Source organism: Danio aesculapii, chromosome 24 (genome assembly GCF_903798145.1).
Source record: "Danio aesculapii chromosome 24, fDanAes4.1, whole genome shotgun sequence".
NCBI classification, from domain to species: domain Eukaryota; kingdom Metazoa; phylum Chordata; class Actinopteri; order Cypriniformes; family Danionidae; genus Danio; species Danio aesculapii.
Genome location: NC_079458.1, coordinates 15,369,983 through 15,392,347, shown reverse-complemented (window position 1 = coordinate 15,392,347; position 22,365 = coordinate 15,369,983). Strand labels below are relative to the sequence as shown.

The following is a 22,365-nucleotide window of genomic DNA, read 5'->3' as shown; positions in this document are numbered from 1 at the left end:
CACATGGCTTACCCACTTCACTCCCAATAATATATTCTCTCGCGGTGCATCATGAGATTGCGTATTGTCCATTCGATGCGTATTTCAGAATATCGCCAGCAGTAGTAGGTCATCCGGGTACTTCTCGCATACTGTGTTTCGAATTCTATGAATTTGGACAAACTACTCAGCTTGCGTACTATTTTTAGTGTACTATATAGTATGAAGTATGCAATTTCAGATGCAGCACAGTCTGAATGGGGAAACATCAAATTTTCCAAAATTGCTTACCAAGTATATGGTAAAATTTCATATTAGGAATCATCAATAAAATTAAACAACATCTATCTCTTTAGATTCATTTCTAAATGTCCAAATCACACAAAATCTGCAGAAACTCGCTGCTGGTCTCATCCCCTCCACCGGAGATTCGTCAGTCTATAGCAATCGATGATTGGCTTCTGTACTAGAAGGCGGGGATTCATTCGCTGTATTAACTGTTACACTTTTCACCATTCAAAACTATATGTGTGACACGTCTTGTGGTTTCTATAGTCTTTGGTGTTACTAAATGATTACCCTTTTAAATTGAACTATTATCCTTTTATTGTTTCGATAATTGAAACCACATTTTTGTCCAAAGAAATTCAAACCAACATATATAATTTTATATATATAATCATTTATTTATTTTCCTGGACAACACATTAATATATAATTTTTTTTTCATGAGTTGATGTAGAAATATATGACATACAAAATTGGTGGGTGATACAAAGTGTCTTGATCACAAGTGGAGGTAGGACAAAAAGAGTCATACGATACGCAAAAGATGGCACTGGCAAAGAGTATTAACTTTCTTTTCTTTTTTTTTTTTACGTGACAACATTATTGTGAAATTATGTTTGGCTTAAAGGTTAGCAAACAATACTCAGCATATCTGTATCTTATATATTTCTTCAATCTTACATGCATCTTTAGGTCTGGAAAATGGAAAAAAGGAAACATCATAGCAGCAGCACAGAGGTATTTATGAGTCATGTGATGGACTACTCCATCCATCAACTTCTATACACAACCTATATTAGATGTATATATATATGTATATTTATATATGTTTTCGTTTGAGGTAGTGACTATTTTAACTGTTCAATTTCGCATATAAAAGCAATTACAAATAAACACGCTGATTGTCAGTTACAGCAAACAATATCAATACATAAGTTTTCTTTCTCACACACACATAAGAATAACCAGGCTGATCTCATGAGAAAACGTAACTATTTTATGTTTTGCCAGTTTAGTGGCTAATTTGTACGAGTTCAGTCATACGAAAATGTACGATTTTAAAAAGGAGGTACAACACCCAACCCTTCCCCTAAACCCAACCGTCATTGGGTGATAAGCAAATCGTACTAAATCGTACAAGTTAGACTGCACGAATTCATACAAATTAGCCACTAAATCAAAAAGTTACGAATTGCCGTGGGATTGCGCTGGAATAACACATATATCTCTGAGCAAAGTACACAGACCTGCTTGTCTAGACGCTTTATAGAATGTAACTTCTATCACTTTTAAAGGTCCCGTGAAATGAAAATAAAATGTTTTAGATGTTAGTATCAGTATTGTTAGTTTTTAGGATATCTATAAGCTAGTGCGCACCAAAACAGTGACAAAATTCACGTTTAGAAGATATAAAGCCGATATAAACTTGTAAAGCTTGTAGTTTGCCGCTTCCGCCTAAATGGATTCACGGTTTTATTCACGTCACCCTATACCTTCAGCTTATCATCAAATCGTGACCAATCAAAAGCTCTCTAGTATTTGACATGCCCCGCCCCCTTCACATTTGATGCGCATGAGCTCAACCACTCAACATTGGCTGTTTTTTAAAAAGGGGAGGGGCTACATTATGTCGGTTTAGATTACGTCAAACATCGAATAAAAATGCATATTTCAAAACACTTCACGGGACCTTTAAAATCTATCATTTTCTGTTTGGTGTTAAATGTCCTGGAAATAAGCGAAAAGAATATTCTGGAGGCAAAACATTCACTGGAAATGGCTTCGAAATATTTTTTTGTTTCATACCACAGTGTAAACATATTATATTTATCCATAATTTATGAAAGTACACATGCATATAATTTTGTACATTCATAACGAGCATAACCTACAGAAAATAGAAAACATAAATCTGGCACAAAGAATGATAAATAGGTCGATTATTCGCATCACATTTATGCATGTACAATAAATATTTTAGAAACAATATCAGTCAGGGTATTTTATTTTTTAACAATTGTAGTTTTCAAAAAAAAAATCATTTAGTATCAGTAGTTCTAGCACTGATAAACCAAAACCGATTGATTGTACGCTTGCAGAGTCAGTGGTTTGCATAACGTCTCAAACTACTTATTTTAAAAATAGTTCACACAAACAGTTTAAACTCTGTCGTTTACTCAACCTTCCAGTTTCTCCAAAGCTCTCTGAGTTCTATTTTATGTTCAACATAATGAAGATATTTTAAAGAATGTTTGAAACCAGTAACAATGATTACATTTTAAACAAGTGGGATGCATTGGAAAATAATAAATTGTATGAAATTCAACCTGAAATCTCAAGTTTTAAGACATTTTAAGACTAGATTTGATAAAGTGATTTTGATCAGATGTCGCATTGGACATACAAGATTAACCCATGTCTTTTTACTCAAAGGTGAAGACCCCACTCAATGTTTGTACTGTATAACTCCCTTTACTGTAAAACTCATTTTACTGGACTGCCCTGCTTTTAATGATTCTAGAAGGCTTTTTTTAATGAAATGAACTGTCTTAAGGACATTTTTAGCAAAGTGACACCAGTAAAACCTTTAGAATTTTTATCATTCATTAACACTAAAAATCCTATTTATGGATTCATTTGTTTGTTGTTTTTAATTGTGTATTTATTATTGAAATGTTCTTGCCGTGAAATAGCCTTGGTTGCTGACATGGCATTAAATAAAAATACATTACATTACATTGAAACCAGTAACCACTGACCTCCACTGGTAAAAATTGTTCTTAAATACTATGAACGTCAATGACTACCAATTTTCAACATTCTTCAAAATGTCTTTTTGTGTGTGTGTGTGTTCAACATATGAAAAAGAGGAATTGGTTGAGTAAATGATGACAGAATAATTTTTTTTGCATGACCTATTTCTTTAACTTGTATCAAAACACTCCAAAAATCAGTTCACAGCATAAAACCCAAACTTACTCAGCATCACCGTTATTGTCAAAATCAGTCCTGCCATGAAAGCAACTTTGGCATCCAAAGTCCAAATTGAAGAGCGCACTGCAGAATCCATCTGGATCAGACTAAGATGCAGGCGACATGTGTGTGTCGCTGTATGATGTGGAGCTGTGACTGTCCATTGAGTCGTGTTGTGCAGGGTGTGTGGACTCCCTCATCTGCTGCTTGAGCTCAGAGATGGTTCTTTCCAGGCGCTCTCTGGCTTCTCTCTCTCTGCGCAGCTCCTCCTGCAGCTCCTCTCGGTCTTCTTCTGCTCGGTCCAGCCTCTGACGCAGCTCTGATAACTGAACACACCACACTATTCCTCAGATTAAGTCTTCCCACTCACATCACTACATACCACAGGGTTTGATAGCCAGCATCTATTGTATTAGATACTTTTATTTTAGTTGGTATTTAAAATAGTTTATTTTTATAAAAACATAGTATGAGCTATATGCAGTGGTTAAAGAAAATAGAGCACTTATTATTCTTGGAATATCTATCCAATTCCATGCGTGTTCAATAAAAAAAGTCTGGAAAGGGTTTTCTTCAATGTCAAAAATATTAGTAATTTATTAGATACAAATGAATAATTCGAAGACAGAGCTCTGGGTTACGTTTCCCTATTGCAATACAAGAATTACATTCAGGAGGTTCGCAACACGCATACATTTCCCTGACTCCAGCATATATACACAACTGATATTAACAGGTGGAGTTTTGGTGTAACGTCACTTATCAGTCATTCTGCAGTTTGTAGAGTGTTGCACCCAGACATACTTCCTCTTTCTGCAACCCTTCTCTGCATACCAGAACTGAACAATTTAAAATTTCACAATTTCTACAAGCATCATGCTCCTTGTGACATGTTTCGACTTCTTATTAGACAGCAGTCTGGAACAAGGGCCCACACACTATATTTATTCTTATTCTGCTGTTTCCCTCTTGTCAGCAGTTTCTTCTAAAAAGTATGCAACACAGTAAAAAAGAAGAAGTATGTCTGGGTATTATATGGTATCATACAAACGAAAAAGATTGATTAATCTGTTGTTAGTCTAAACATTTTTCTAATAAAAAATAAAAACACAAAAGTAAATAAAATAAATTCCTTTTTCATCTGATGTTTCAAAGATTTTAATATGCATATCTGTATTATTACATTAAAAGTTTTTATTTCCCTCTCCCTCCTGTATTTCTCCTGGCTGGCTGTTCTTGTCTCGTCTTATTCTATCTCTGAGGCTCTCCTTGCCTTGCTTATAAACAATAAGGAATTATCGATTATCAACTGGTCTCGGAACGCAATTGACACCATCTTCTCGATGAAAAGTCTGGGTTCGGGGGAACCCAACTGTCCTGCATGAATGTTTGCAGCTAGATACATGATAAAAGGGTGGGTGAAGTGGCACGTTGTGTGCCTGGCCACTCTGTCCCTGGAGGATATTAAAGATATCTATCTATTCGGAACTTTGATAACAGGGTTTCTGCTTTGATAACAGGGTTTCTGCTGAGGCAGGGCCCTGGGGTATCGACGATTGATAAAAGCGGTCAGTGCGGCTCAAAACCCCACCCAGAAACGGTGAAACTGTGGTGGATTGGAAAACATTGCGGAGAAACTTGCGGCTTTGCGTTGTGATTTGGACTGACCAGGAGACCATTGACTTACATTAGATATCTGCGAAATTGGCAGATATTGACCCAAATTTGTAAATCTTTTTTCTCTTGTCTCTTTCGGCCATGTAATTATGTGCTTGTTGCTGGTGCTTTTCCCCCTCATCTCACACTGCCCTACTTCAAGGACCGTTTGGGAGGGGCTTTTTTTCGCCTAATGGTTTTCCCTAATGTATCTTATGTCCTCTGTCTAAAGCTACCTCTCGTCTGACCTCTCTTCCCCTGAAATATGTGAAGTTTGTGTATGGTCGGAGGGGTCCAATTTCGCTACATGTTAAAAGTGTATGTAACAAATATAGGCTTTTTCATCATATATATATATATATATATATATATATATATATATATATATATATATATATATATATATATATATATATATATATACACATTATAATTTTTTCATATATCTGTAATATCACTGAAATATGGCACATTATTTTACCCAAATTTTACCGTTTTTTTTTCACACAAGGTATTTGTATCTTTAAAGCAGAAATTAGCATTTGATATTTTTTCTCTGCAAAAAAAACATACTTTTAGGTATTGCATAAATTAACATTAACTGGTGGGTTATTAATACTTATTAACCCTAAACTTTGAAACAGTAGTATATTTAACATACTAATACGCATCTATTTAAATGTATACCTGTCTGGCGTAGATGGTTTCTTGGTGCATCTCAGTGCTCAGTTGTTTGCATTTGCACTCCTGCTGCCTCAGCTGGTCGAGTCTGGACTTCAGCTTTCTCTGCTCCTGCTGGACTTCACCGAGCCGCTGAGCGTGTTCGGTCTGAACGGCCTCCAGCTCTCCGTGAAGATCACAGCGGTCGAGGGTTTCACCCTGACGCAGCGCCTGCAGCTCCTGTTCATAAGCACCACAGTGAGAACCAGTCTGAGCTGCTGCCACAGATATTGTTTGTGTTCTGTTGTAATCTAGAGAGGGTAAAAACCTTTTCGAGCTGCTTCTGTCTGCACAGCGTGGACTGGAGTTTGTCGTGCTGAGCGCTGTACATCTGAAGGAGCTCCAACACCATGTTGTCCTTACTGTGCTCTATGGACCGCTTACAATCTGGTGAATCTGCCATTCTCTCCCATTCATCCACACTGCCGTCATCTGACTGGACACTTTTCTCCTGGCCTGTATCAATTAGATTGTTCTTTAGAAACAAATAGCGCATTTTCTAGAAAATATGCATCCAAAGTTTAGTTCGTTTTTACTTCTACTCATTCAGAAATAATGAAAATATGCTGCCAGTAGAACAATATGAACCATTTGTCCATTTATAGCACTTTTATATTTTGGCTTGGCGAATTAGAGGGTGATTCTTCAATCTCATTTGTACATTTTCTTACTCTCTGCTCAGGATTTTTTCTTTTTTCTTTTGCACAATTGACCCTTCTCTAAGCCCCGCCCTCCTTAGTTACTGTTGCTACGCCTGTCAAGCTTTCGTGCCTGACACGGCTTTTACAATGTGTCTGCGCCAGTGTCAGACTTTGCCAGGGAAATAACGTCATTTTTGGCGAACAGGTGAGATATCCGAGAAAGCCAGACAAAAAAGGACTGCAATATGCATTACAGGGGTATATTCACCACATAATAGGCAACCGATTAGAGAATAATTCAATCAAAATTGAAGCTAGCTTAGCCTAGCCGCCTCATACGCTAACCATTCAACAGCTTAGCTTATGCTCAGCAGGAGAGGTGAAATTTAAAAAGAATCTAATAGTAACAAATTAAACTGTAATTTCTCTATTTTTAGCCAAAAAGCCTAATAGATTAAATGTTGTGCGATGAAATATAGCGTTACTAACCGACGTGGAAAGACGCATGGACAGAGCTTTTACGTAGTTCATTTATAGAAAGAACAGCCAGAAAGAGGAAATTGATGGACTTGTGCCGAATATTAGCATCATTGACCCATAACAATGTACAGTAGGTTACCTATAACTGTAAATATGTTTGTGTGCTCTTTATAAATCACTGAAAAACAGCTGCGGGTAAAGTATATTGATCGCAAGTGCTCAGTTTGTGATCATATCTCGGTTTTGTTCTGTTGATTTTGTCATTTCAAATATTCATAGCTTGAAACAGATGGAAATATGAAGTTCAGTAAAGTTAGCAACAGATTCACAGATTCGTGTTTTCCGGATCAATAACTCATTATGACCTATTCACTATTAGTATGACTAAGTTACTATAGCGAAGGCTTAAACGGAGCAGTGCTCATAATATCGAGCAAAAAAAAAAGAAAAAGCTGTGAAACATAACCTGCTTTGTATTTTTGTAGAAAACACAGTATAGATCTGTTTAGGGTAAGAGGTGTGTGAGTTATTGCCGTCTATCACTGAATGTGTCAGGAATATCAAAACAAAACCAACTTAACTCCGCTCCTTTAGCGCCCCTCACAGAGCTTGATCCACGCTAGCATTTCTCCTCTTGGGTTTTTGGTTTTGAAAAGTAAAAAAATTCCACCATCCCATCCAAACTTTGGGTATCAGATTTGCACAATCCATATGTACAACGTTTTGGTCTGTTTCCCTCACTCGAAAGCTTGACAGAGCCCCTGCGCGTAGCTACGGTTGCTAAGCCACGATTGGTGGATGACAGTTTTTGGGTGTGGCTTAGCTAAGGGTCAATAGATGTTATAAGGGCCAATAAGTCAATTAAAAACCTGCTACTTATTATGCGAGCTTGTGTTTAGTTTTTACAATCACAAAGTATCCTTATTTTTGTTACAAACATTCAAATGATCACAGGAGAGCTTAGTTTTTTTTAGTTTGGATAGAAACACTACTGTTTACTGTAGAGATCAAAATAAAGTAAACCACCTTTTGAGTAGCTTGATGGGTCATTGTTATTAATTGTATTGTTACACAAGTAGACAGTGATAGGTAGCTGTTAAAAAATTAAGTTATGAAATTCATTCAAAAATGCTGATTAATTCAGTCAAAAATGCATGATTCATTGAATGATATCCAAACTCATTTTTAAATAATTCAAATAGTAATATAATATACTGCAGCAATAAACATGAGAGAAGGAATGTAAAAATGACTGATTGGTAAGTTTTGTTGTCTAATTAGTTTATTCAGAATAGTTTATATTAATTAAATACAAACATGATTGTGACAGTCGTCATTAGGATTTTATTTGTATTATTAAATGGGCGATTTGTGATTGGATCACAACTGTCACCTCATAGCAAGTTATTTAGAGCGCCTTGGATGGTGGTTTGTTCTCTCATTTAATGTCACAGTCAGAGTATGCAGGTGATTCCGGGTCACGAGGGCATGCTGCTGTTTGTTTACGGAAAGCGTGGTTGCTGTGAAAATGTATGTTCATGCTGGTCGTTCTTATTCTGAGGGAGTGGCGGTGTTCCTTGGAGTTAGGCTTGGTATCTTTAATTTGTATTTTTACTTTGGCACTCAAGTTGCCTATTTGTTTTGGGTTTTTCCTTTTCGTTTGAATGTTTGATCACTGCTGTGATCGAATTTAGTTTGAAGCAGTTTTCTGTGCCCAGTTTTATCAATAGGTGATTGGGTAAGCGAATGTTTTCTCCGTCTTCAAATTGAATGATGGTATGAGTTTTGTCTTTTAAGAATAAATTGTTTGTATGCTAATTTGGTCGTTGATATGTTTAAAAGATTAATTTAGAACATAGTAGATTTTTAACATAATTCAAAATATCTCTTCTACCATGTTAAAACTGTGAGAGTTGAGAAGATTGAGTAATGTGTGATGATTTTGGCAATGAAATATTATTATTATTTGTTTGTGCATGAATTTGTTTAATATTGGTTTTGATTATTCTTAAGTGATTTACTTGATTTTAAATATTTATGGAAATGTATTTTATATTTTATTACTTGTTGATTGTATTGTAAAAGATATTAATAGGTATTGTGCCTGGGCCTGGAAATTTAAGTTTGGTTGGTTTATGACTTGAACTAAAATAGGTTAAAGTTAAAGCTTGTTTAATTTATTTTAGTTTTTTCTCCTTTATTAATATATTGATTTGGTTGATTAAACGTTTGATTGTGGTTTATTTGATTAAATCATACATTTGTTGAAACTTTATTTTTTTCATTAATGAAATTATTTGAGTAACTGTAGTGGGGTTTTCTACCCCTGGCGCCCTACCCATTTTATTAGCCAAGTATGGCGTGTATTTTAGTTCTACTGTTAGTTGAACAGAGGAAGGAATGAAGTATAGAACCATACGATTATGGATTTCCCCAAAGATGAATATAAACATCAAGCATAGTTATTTCAAGTGAAACTGAAACTAGTGCTTGTGTGAAATGTGCTACAAATACTCACACAGCTTTCTAGTTTGACACATTTTTAAATGAGTGTGCATTTTGAGCATGTTTTGCTTACATTATATAGTTTGACATATTTAAATGAGTGTGCATTTTGAGCAGGTTTTTCTTGCATTACATAGTTTGACACATATTTAAATGAGTGTGCATTTTGAGCATGTTTTTCTTACATTATATAGTTTGACATATTTAAATGAGTGTGCATTTTGAGCAGGTTTTTCTTGCATTACATAGTTTGACACATATTTAAATGAGTGTGCATTTTGAGCATGTTTTTCTTACATTATATAGTTTGACACATATTTAAATGAGTGTGCATTTTGAGCATGTTTTTCTTACATTATATAGTTTGACATATTTAAATGAGTGTGCATTTTGAGCATGTTTTTCTTACATTATATAGTTTGACATATTTAAATGAGTGTGCATTTTGAGCAGGTTTTTCTTGCATTACATAGTTTGACACATATTTAAATGAGTGTGCATTTTGAGCATGTTTTTCTTACATTATATAGTTTGACACATATTTAAATGAGTGTGCATTTTGAGCATGTTTTTCTTACATTATATAGTTTGACACATATTTAAATGAGTGTGCATTTTGAGCATGTTTTTCTTACATTATATAGTTTGACATATTTAAATGAGTGTGCATTTTGAGCAGGTTTTTCTTGCATTACATAGTTTGACACATATTTAAATGAGTGTGCATTTTGAGCATGTTTTTCTTACATTATATAGTTTGACACATATTTAAATGAGTGTGCATTTTGAGCATGTTTTTCTTACATTATATAGTTTGACATATTTAAATGTGTGCATTTTGAGCATGTTTTTCTTACATTATATAGTTTGACATACTTAAATGAGTGTGCATTTTGAGCATGTTTTTCCTACATTATATAGTTTGACATATTTAAATGAGTGTTCATTTTGAGCATGTTTTTCTTACATTATATATTTTGACATATTTAAATGAGTGTGCATTTTGAGCATGTTTTTCTTGCATTATATAGTTTGACCCATATTTAAATGAGTGTGCATTTTGAGCATGTTTTTCTTACATTATATAGTTTGATACATATTTAAATGAGTGTGCATTTTGAGCAGGTTTTTCTTGCATTACATAGTTTGACACATATTTAAATGAGTGTGCATTTTGAGCATGTTTTTCTTACATTATATAGTTTGACACATATTTAAATGAGTGTGCATTTTGAGCATGTTTTTCTTACATTATATAGTTTGACACATATTTAAATGAGTGTGCATTTTGAGCATGTTTTTCTTACATTATATAGTTTGACATATTTAAATGAGTGTGCATTTTGAGCAGGTTTTTCTTGCATTACATAGTTTGACACATATTTAAATGAGTGTGCATTTTGAGCATGTTTTTCTTACATTATATAGTTTGACACATATTTAAATGAGTGTGCATTTTGAGCATGTTTTTCTTACATTATATAGTTTGACATATTTAAATGTGTGCATTTTGAGCATGTTTTTCTTACATTATATAGTTTGACATACTTAAATGAGTGTGCATTTTGAGCATGTTTTTCCTACATTATATAGTTTGACATATTTAAATGAGTGTTCATTTTGAGCATGTTTTTCTTACATTATAAATTTTGACATATTTAAATGAGTGTGCATTTTGAGCATGTTTTTCTTGCATTATATAGTTTGACCCATATTTAAATTAGTTTGCATTTTGAGCATGTTTTTCTTACATTATATAGTTTGACACATATTTAAATGAGTGTGCATTTTGAGCATGTTTTTCTTACATTATATAGTTTGACATTTAAATGAGTGTGCATTTTGAGCATGTTTTTCTTACATTATATAGTTTGACACATTTAAATGAGTGTGAATTTTGAGCATGTTTTACTTACATTATATATTTTGACACATATAAATGAGTGTGCATTTTGAGCATGTTTTTCTTGCATTATATATTTTCACATATTTAAATGAGTGTGTATTTTGAGCATGTTTTTCTTACATTATATAGTTTGACACATATTTAAATGAGTGTGCATTTTGAGCATGTTTTTCTTACATTATATAGTTTGACATATTTAAATGTGTGCATTTTGAGCATGTTTTTCTTACATTATATAGTTTGACATACTTAAATGAGTGTGCATTTTGAGCATGTTTTTCCTACATTATATAGTTTGACATATTTAAATGAGTGTTCATTTTGAGCATGTTTTTCTTACATTATATATTTTGACATATTTAAATGAGTGTGCATTTTGAGCATGTTTTTCTTGCATTATATAGTTTGACCCATATTTAAATTAGTTTGCATTTTAAGCATGTTTTTCTTACATTATATAGTTTGACACATATTTAAATGAGTGTGCATTTTGAGCATGTTTTTCTTACATTATATAGTTTGACATTTAAATGAGTGTGCATTTTGAGCATGTTTTTCTTACATTATATAGTTTGACACATATTTAAATGAGTGTCCATTTTGAGCATGTTTTTCTTACATTATATAGTTTGATACATATTTAAATGAGTGTGCATTTTGAGCATGTTTTTTTTTACATTATAAAGTTTGACATATTTAAATGAGTGTGCATTTTGAGCATGTTTTTCTTGCATTATATAGTTTGACACATATTTAAATGAGTGTGCATTTTGAGCATGTTTTTCTTACATTATATAGTTTGACCCATATTTAAATGAGTGTGAATTTTGAGCATGTTTTTCTTGCATTATATATTTTCACATATTTAAATGAGTGTGTATTTTGAGCATGTTTTTCTTACATTATATAGTTTGACACATATTTAAATGAGTGTGCATTTTGAGCATGTTTTTCTTACATTATATAGTTTGACATATTTAAATGAGTGTGCATTTTGAGCATGTTTTTCTTACATTATATAGTTTGACATATTTAAATGTGTGCATTTTGAACATGTTTTTCTTACATTATTTATTTTGACACATATTTAAATGAGTGTGCATTTTGAGCATGTTTTTCTTACATTATATAGTTTGACCCATATTTAAATGTGTGCATTTTGAACATGTTTTTCTTACATTATATATAAGTCCCTTTAGATTCTTTTTAAAACAATTGCAAATCTATTACAGAACAGATTATTTTTATATGCAATTTGACCTGTAGGGGAATCAAACTGACCCGTGAAGGTGGGCGTCTTTGTGTCGGTGTCGTGTGCATCCTGATTTTTTTCATCCTGAGTATCAGTCTGCATCTCTGTTCCTGGAGACCCCATTTCCTTTTCAGGCACACAGCCAGAGTGTTGTGCCAAACCATTACCTGCCGGCTTGTCATGCGTGTACTGGTACCAGCTGGAGAACGAAGACAAAACAGGAAGTTATTTACTATAGAAAAACGAAACCGCAATAAAATGACTAAATGATTAAAACTTTCAATTTTAAGGTAAGCTAAAATAAAGCAAATCAAATTGAAAGAAAACATTTTGATTTACTTAAATGTACTTTTTATAATATTTTGAAAAATATCATTGGATAATTATAAAGTAATCACAACTAAGCACACTAATAATAATGCATGCACATAATGTAACAACCAAGATCTACAGCAGCAATGAATTAATTTTCCTAGTCTTCAAAAGCTTTCTTTTTTCAATATTTCATCTACTCACATGTATTTTTCATTCAAATCTGATCAGGTTTTTTTCATTAATCTGAAAATTTAATAACTGTTGACAAACTGCACCTTTCCCACATGAAGTCATCATTACTGGGCTCCTCCTTCAGACTGGCAAGCAAGCGTGAGTCGAAAACAAAAGCAGGTGATGATACTCCCTGAAAGAGAGAGAGATAAAAAAATAACTCGTTAGCTTGGCTTCAATGACAAAGAGGGATGTATTAACCCATTGTGTTAACCCATCATGCAGATTAACAAATAGTCAGTCCCTTTGAGTTTTCTCACTCAGAGAATATTGATTTAAAACCTTCAAGAGCAAAGCAGCTTCCTAAAGCACATAAACACACTTACAGTCGCTCATGTGAGTCTCATTCTAACATGTTTTACAGGCCCTGATGTCTGATGAAGCTGCACTTGCTACATTTAAGATAAAACACCCACTAAAATGTCAACAATTTGGCAATTCATTCAACAAAATGGCTTATTATATGAATTTCTATGGTCTAATTTGTACATATCCATCCAATGAATCATGAATGCAGTTTTGTGATCTGTTCTATTATAGCACAGAAGCAATAAGGCTTTATATACTTGTAAATGTATTGATTAACACTCATTCTAACAAGTTTTACAGGCGCTGATGTCTGATGAAGCTGCACTTACCAATTTAAGATTATACACCCACCGAAATGTCAACAATTTGGCAATTCATTCAGCAAAATAGCTAATTAATATCAATTTGTGTGGTCTAATTTAAACATATCCATCTAATGAAGCATGAATGCAGTTTTGTGATCAGTTCTATTATAGCACAGAAGCAATAAGGCTTTATATACTTGTGAATGCATTGATTAACCCCCATTCTAACGTGTTTTACAGGTCCTGATGTCTAATGAAGATGCTCTTGCTACATTTACAATAAAACACCCACCGAAAGTGTCAAGAATTTGGCAATTCATTCAACAAAATAGCTAATCAATATGAATTTGTGTGGTCTAATTTATACATATCCATCCAATATGCTCATATTCCTGTGGCAGTTCTGTCTATTAATGAGCCTTGGTGCTTTTTTCTAAAAAAAGAGATATCTATATGAACAAAAGGCATAATAAGACTTCATACAGATTAACCACTCATTCTCTGAAGCATGAATGCAGTTTCTGTGATCAGTTCTATAGCGCAGAAGCATTTTCTATACTTGTGAATGCATTGATTAACACTCATTCTAACATGTTTTACAGGCGCTGATGTCTGACGTCGCACTTCACAGAAACCTTCATCTCATTTCTAGTGGAACTATGGATGCTGCTTCCACCAACAGTCGGTAAAGTAAGCTGCTTTAATGTAAATAGGCCATCTGATCTATCCTAAAGCCTCAACGGCCACACTGCACGCCACACACGCTCTCAAAGAACACGTGGACACATTCAAACCATACACCCACACCATGTAGAGACAGAAATTTCCTTTACGGTCATAGCGCAACAATTCACACGTACGCAAAAGTCCCTCAGCTGTGGTTAGCAAGCGCAAACCTAAGGTTCTTCAATGGAAATGGAGCCTTTCTAAGCAACTGTACATCAGCGTTGAGAACCGTTTGGTAAATGTCTCTTAGAAACAAAACAAGCAATACGAGTTTATTAAAAACGCACACACACACACACACACATTTACATGTGAAGTCATGTGCAGCGGTCCAGACGACTGTGAGTGGGGGAAGGGTTTGCTGTCTGCAGGCCGTCACGTGAAACTGGCGGCACGAGGACTCTAATCTACACTGCTATTTACGACGAGACATGAGCAGGACAGTCACTCTTCACACACTACGGTGGCATGAATCATTTGAGGCAATTGTAAAGTAGAGCAAGAGCAGCTGATTTGACTATTAGGTCAAATTGATTAGCCTTCCTGCCTTGACCTTAACCTAGTCTGTACAGTAAAGGGGGGTTGTGTGTAGACAGACAGATGGATGGATGGACAGACAGAAAAATAGAGTAATAGATGAATGGATGTATTGAGATCTGATCTGAACTATCTATCTATCTATCTATCTATCTATCTATCTATCTATCTATCTATCTATCTATCTATCTATCTATCTATCTATCTATCTATCTATCTATCTATCTATCTATCTATCTATCTATCTATCTATCTATCTATCTATCTATCTATCTATCTATCTATCTATCTATCTATCTATCTATCTATCTATCTGTCAGTTTATCTAAGTCGTGTTATGTCATTGCTGTACAGATTTATTTTTATTTTATACTAATCTGCATTCATATTGGAAGTTAAATGTAAACAAAGAGTCCAGTCTGCTCCCAGATAAATAGTCTGTCTGAGAACAGTGGTGGCTGGCGATGTTATTGAATTTCTGGTCGAGCATTATATAATGAGATGGGAATTCACTGAATGCTCTGGGTTGTGATTGGCTGAGAGGGAGGCTGGGGCCAGGAGTCTGCTCTCTGATTGGCTGGTGTTGAAGGTCCTGCAGGGTGAGTGCTGGATTTGTGAAGGGGGAGCGATACTCCGCAGGCACATGTGCCAGAATGTCCCAGCCACTCTCTTTCACCCTCACACTCAGGCTTTTTGCTCATTCTCTCCTCTTTTTTTTTCCACTTTCCTCCACCCACACTCCTCTCCCTGTTTCTCTACCCTGTTGCCGTGGCTCCCGCTGTTTGTGCAGACTCTGTCAGGAGGAGCTTGAGAGTCTGGTGACCTGCTTTGAACCACATTCAGCCATTTCCTTTGGAGGGAAACATCTGGTGTGGCATGAGAGTTGGATTCAGCTGACCCAACATTAGATCTGCTGTTTAATTTCCACTCCATTTATCAACATTTTGTACGGAGACAAATCTGGTCTTTCAAGCTTTCTCAGCTGAAAGTCTTGATAACTTGGTGCATCTCTCACAATTATCTTTAATACAACAGAAAAAAATTATCTTACTATTACTTTCTAAGTAATAGTACTTACTACTACTTCTCTATCACTTTATTTTTCTGTCTGTCCATCTGTCTATCTATCCATCCATCCATCTGAAGAGTTTAGATGCAAAAACCTCTAAAAGCCATTTGAGCCATTTTCTTCTAAAATTTGTATTTTCCTCCGACTCTTGTGTGTAGGCTCAGTAATTTTACTTTTATAGTGACGAATAAGTTCTTCATTGTGTATTTCATCTTTTCAAGTGAAATAACTGAACATAAACATAAGAGGCTGAGAAAAATGCTCATGTTAGGAGAATATTTCAGATGGCATTTAGAGGTTTTTGCATCTGAACGCTGGTCTCACAGTTCGGTAACGATTATCGGTTTCGATGTCATGGATTTGGTTCAATTCGAATCACTGTGCATTGACGATGTTTTCATAAACAATTTAATATTTTACTTAGCAACACAATAATTCTTGTATTAAATTTTATAAATATATTTAGATATTATTTGTAATACAGTTTTGGCCTAGAATACAAGCAGTCAGATATATGTACTGCACCTTTACCTGCTCAAAGAAAACACTCTTTTTGAATGTATCAACCAAAACTCAAGTACATGCACAGAACAGCATGAGCATTTACAGTAATACATGTCAGTACATAATAACCGGTTAGGATCTATTACTGAACTGATACCGAATTGTTCGCTTCTGCATCGCGGTGCATCGAAGAAACAATTTTGACGCCCCTAATATATACATGGTTTCCGCTACATTTATTCTTCCACACCAAAATTTATCCCGCCACAGCTACATTACAGCTTCTCATTCAAAACATTCAGTTGTTTTTTAAGGAGGTTATAATCGCACCAAAACGTATTAAAAGGTAAATAACCGTAGTAGTGCTGTACGTTATTTGTTTAACCCTTTAAGGTGACATACTGACTGACTGACTGACAGGGCTGCGCAATGCGTGAGGCCAGCAAACACGACATAGCTTTCAGTTAAGATGAACACAGTTTCCATACTTTATAGATAAAGGTCTATGCTTCTGCATACAGTGACTTTATCTTGCTGGAGTTTATAGCCGTTTCACTTTACTTCAGGACGCATTAATGCCACTCTGTAGGTTTATTGGAGACATTCATAAATATTCCTAGCAAATCTAATAAATGTTGGAGACATACTCGTTACATAAACGCACTAAATTGCAGCATTTATTTGAGAGCGCACAAGAAAATCTGCACTTGAGCAGCGTATATTTGAGGGGGCGTGCAAGAAGTTTTGTGAGCGAACAGAGGAAATTGGCACACAAGCAAATAGATTTGCATGCTTCTATTACATGAATGCGATCTCGACTTGTAATACTGCGCTCAGGACATATGTTATTAAAATATCGCCATAGGTAGTTGAAAGAACTGTGTAAAACGCCTGATGCCACAGCTGGAAAAATCCTAGAGGATTCTATTATAAAATGTAAAAAAAGTATGCTTATAAATAAACCAAATGCTTCATGTTTTTAATCTTTTGGAGTGTAAAATATAAAATATTACTTTCTTTTATTAGTTTAATAATATTTTATTATTTTTAAAAATCTTTTATTATTTCTTTTTATTATTTTATTAAATATTACTACAAGTTTCTTTGAAATGTGTGTAATTTATATAATTAAATAGATAAAATAGCAATAAAATAAATTTTATTGATATTTTAATTTACTTAGTACAAATATAAAATGTAACTTACATCATTATTATACCTTATTTTACGCTGGATTTTTTTTTTTTACAAATATTTACCTTTACCATAAATGTTCACATGAACAACCAACAATCCATCATATCTTCTCCATTTATCTTTGATTAAATTATATCCGACACAACAACTCCTCAATTTCAACATATAACAAACCAGAGCTACTCACTACATGAGGCTGCCTCTTCTCCTGCTGGAACTTGGCCTTCATGTCCTCCAAAGACTGTTGTAGCTTTTCCTCATCCGCTGTTCCCAGGTGTCTTTGCGCCAGCTGCAGATAGCAGGCCCACTTGGCTGAATCGAAGCCCCAGTGACAAGTGCGTTTGTCCGGCTGTCGGTGCGAGTGCATAACAAAGCGTTCCGTGCAGAAAAGCATCCTGCATTGGGAACAACGAATGCAGGGCGCATCCGGACTGGAGTAAAGCTGAGGAACAAACAGACCTTGACACTTTCCCAAACATTGGTGTTCCACCCAAAATCCGCCAGATTCTTCGCCATATTTTTCCTCCTGCTCCCTGTCCAGCGGCTCTTCGCCTGGATGGAGAAGGGTGTTGCAAAGACGCTGGGCATCGGTCAATGTGATGAGGCCGCAGGATGGAGTGCCCGGAGGGAGGATACCGAGCACTTTGAGGATGTGTAACTGTGTGGCATCGCAGCGGGAGCAGTACAGGTAAAGCTGGTCACACACGGAGTTGATCTGTTGCAACGAGAAATCCCGAAGGATTGTGTTTAGCAGCTGGGGCAAACAAAGACGTAGTTCTCCTCCAACCGAGAAGCAGGAGATTGATTCGCCTTCCAGAGAGCACATGCTGAGGTCTGTGGAGCTGTCAGGAGGGACTAACAGGGGCCCACCTGCAACACCTCCATTTGCCAAAGGGGGCGCCAACTTATATTGACCATGATGGCTGGTAAATGCAGCGGGGCCACCGAGCGAGCATTGGCTGCTCAGAGAGAACTGCGCTAGAGTGTGTTTCAGTCCTGGGCTCAGATCCGGATTTGCCTCCGCCTTGCCGAGGGAGGTTTCTGGGATTTTTTTGCAGGACAGATTGAGAGCAGCCATCACACGCTTCTTTATGGGTGTGCCGTCTGTACCATTGTCTCGCATCAAGCGCTTTAATGGCACTTTTAGGTTTGGCTGATCCTTGGGGACGTCTGGATGCTTGTTCTCAGTGGTAGTCATGTTGTTTATAGATATCGCTAAGTGGTCTTTGGGGAATGGAAGATGCGCAGGGGAAGTCTGAGGAATGCAGTGCTTTTTATATGTGGATCATAGTAAGTCTTCTTCCCGGATGACTGAAACAAGTCAAAACAAGCATGGTAGATTAATTTTAAAAAAGTAGATGGTGCGCTGATCACATTTTGTTAACAAATATGCATCTCGTACACTATTGAATGTTAGCTTTTCACAAAAAGTTAGATAAAGTTTTTAAAAAAAGATGAAAGGAATGTGTAACAGCTGTTTTAATGCTACATTTCAAATAAAATGATAAAATATATTTAATAAAATATACAGTTAGTTTGGTCCAAAGTTAATATGGTTATCTAACATCATATTTGGCGATTTTGAATGTGAATTTCATTTTGTTTAATATAAAACTAAAAAAACTAACAATACCCAAAGCTTAAATAAAAATGGATTAAAACTATATAGAACTATTTAAAATAAGTCAATAAGACATTTTAAAGCGACTAAAACAATGTAATTTGTCATCAAAATTAAAACAACACAGATTTACATTATGAATCACAAACATGAAAATATTAATTAGCCTATTCATATTTGTTTGACATTTTGGAGTAAGGATGCACGGTATGTCAGCGGCATACCGATATCGGCTGTTAAATGCTATTTATAATGTTATCATTATCGGTCTGATTTTAAAATTAGGCCGATATGCTTAAGCTGATAGATTACTAAATTGTACAGAACTGCCTGCCTTGCGCATATGTGGGTCGAATTTGTTCAGACTTGACTATGACGAAGTTTTCCTTACATTGTTTATTCTTTCAAAGTTCGTCCTTTTTTTTGTGTGGTATTGCTGTGCGTTAATAACTCAGTAAGCAACCATATTACTTATAATTGTAGATATGTTTGATAGAGTGTCATTGTGTATTTTGGTTTTTCCTAATCGCCTTAGGAAAAATATTAAATGTGTAAACATAATAGCAGCGATGCACTCATGCTAAACAACTCGTTGGGTTGTTTGTAATCTAATATAATTATTTGTCATTATCAATGCGTTGCTTGCCATGTGTTGTTGATGATGTAAGACTTAATTCAGTTTGATTTTATTAACCTATTATTTTTAGGCAACAGTCAAGTTGCATGTTAATTTGCTATGCGAAGAAAAGGGAATAATTTATTTTTGGCATGCTAATTTATGTAAAATCATGAATATAGGTTGATATAATCAACTTGCAATTTTGAAATGAAGGTTTTTTGTTGTTGTTGCTTTGAGTAGGCTATTCAGTTCATAAGATCAGTTCAAACTTTTAAGAAGTTTTTAAAATAAAATCAATTGTTCACTGTATAAAAATGTAACATTTAGAAATATTTATATTTATCGGATAATATATCGGTAATCAGCCTCCAAATTGTTTGGAGTTATTGGTTATCGATATCGGCCAAAAATATCCATATCGGTGCATTCCTATTTAGATTTATATGTCATTAGTTTTAAATTGTATAAAGTATTAAAATAATAGAAGAAAAATTATCCCTCAATAAATACAAATCAAAATAAAAAATATACGAATAATTATTCCAAAAAGCTTTTTATTTTCTTTTTAGTTCACCTTTATGTTCTAAAATAACTAAAACTCAAATAAGAACAGTAAAACAACAAAATATTAATAATAATAAAAAACTAATTAATTTAAAAAGTATTTCATTCTTATTTTTCATCATAATTTGAAATATTAATGAAACTAAATAGTATCTAAATAATAAAACAGCACTGATGTAAACATGTCTAGATAGAATCGTCACTCAAAATAGTTCAATTTAAATACTTATGAAGGCACTGAACTAGTTTCCAGAAAGCTTAATGGCATTAGCCTCGTTGTTTAAAAACGGTTTGTGTTAATCCTGTTACAAATTAATCATATTTGTAATGTGTTGTGACTGCATGTAGCAGACTTTCCACCCCCTATCTCAGACAGACGCCCCGCCCTCTCTCACACTGAAGCCCCGCCCCCCGGTCAGGTCTTACTCAGACACACGCACACACAGCCAGAGCTCCGTCCCTCCCCCCTCTGCCGTGGTAATGACATTCACTCGTGCCAGAGAGCTCTGCGGGACTACCCCCATATGCTCCCACATCTATGACACTTTCACATTTCACAACAAACTGCGAAGATAACCCTCGAAAACGATCTCATAGCGAAAAAAAATAAATGAAGAGGGAAGAAAAATACGGGTTTTCCAAAAAAAACAAAAATATATATACATTTTAAAATGCTATGAAATCTGAACAACATGATTAAATAACACAGTATAATATTATAATAAAACATAATTTTATCTAAATAACAGCATTTGAACGTGACGTTAATGAATACAGCTGATTACTGTCGAACATCAGATGTGACATGTCTATGAGCTGGTTTACAGATATCACATAACGTTACAAAACATAACTCAAACTATTCATATATGATTAAATACGTTACACTGACTGATAAATGAAATTAAAATGACACAAAAATGCGCATGACAAGGATAACCAACGTGAATACTCATTTGAAATACAAAAAATACGAGCTTTCGTTATGGATACTGTAAATCTGTAACGTTAAACCGAATAAAACAACATACATTCAGGCTTACCTTTAAATCCTGAGTGTCAATTCAGCTTTGTTTTGACGATAAGAGAAGGACAGCGCGTTAAATATGCGTGTGTTTTCGATATCTCGGGATTCCGCCTCGGAGTTCACCGTCGACCGTTCGCCCGTCGCCGTCACTCTAATAACACTGGTACGGGCTTCATGCTGATAGACTCACAACGTCAATCCACAACCCCGACAGCCTACGTCACCCGCCGGGCTGCCGCGGCCAGACGGCGTGATTTAGCGGAGGAAGTCTGTCTGTCTCGCAATCTGGGGGGCGTTCCTGCGTTCCTACGGGTCCCGCCTTTGAGGTGGCTGTTTATTGGAGGTGTTTTCTGAATGACGCCTTGACTGTCCAATAGCGCGTCGGCTGTCGGTCGCTACTGCCAACTATAGCCATGACAACCGTGAGGGCTGGAGGAGGAAGTCTGTCTAGAGATCAGGGTTTACGTGCGGTGAACTTACTGGAGTTGTTGAGAACCGCGATAAAGGTGTGTGCTGATATTTACAGATCTAATAAAGCCTCAGCTTGATGGTTAAACACTGATTAACTACGCAAAATGTTATGACGTATTTAAAGTGGGATATATTGAGCTAAGGGGTTTAGCTCAAACTCATTTGTGACAAAATTATATTTATTGTGAGTAATAAACATTTATATCCAATATTGAACAGTGTTGTCACATTAAATAAAGTGTAAAACTTTGATATTCAGGTATTAATACATTTGATTAATCCTATGGTTTTCACTTGTCTTTACTGAAGTATTACAGTGAAAAACATGGTACTATAATTTTAGTTTGGGAATCAGAATTCCCAAATGTTAATCTAGTTTAAGACAGCTTTGAACTAATGTGAAGTTTTGACCTACATGTTACCATCTGATAACCAGCCATATAGTGAAAATATATATTTAATAGATCTAA

The 22,365-nt window shown here is 35.1% G+C and overlaps 1 protein-coding gene across 1 annotated transcript; it reads right to left on the bottom strand.

Moving 5' to 3' along the window:
- Positions 1-644: 644 nt before the first annotated feature.
- skilb (SKI-like proto-oncogene b) lies at positions 645-21,694 on the bottom strand. The gene is made up of 7 exons (XM_056450510.1): positions 21,441-21,694; positions 17,781-18,904; positions 12,991-13,079; positions 12,430-12,599; positions 5,885-6,072; positions 5,584-5,796; positions 645-3,566 (listed from the first exon to the last, which is right to left on the bottom strand). Exons 2-7 carry the CDS (start codon positions 18,789-18,791, stop codon positions 3,348-3,350), a joined length of 1,890 nt encoding a protein of 629 aa, XP_056306485.1. The 5' UTR covers positions 18,792-18,904; positions 21,441-21,694; the 3' UTR covers positions 645-3,347.
- Positions 21,695-22,365: the final 671 nt, after the last annotated feature.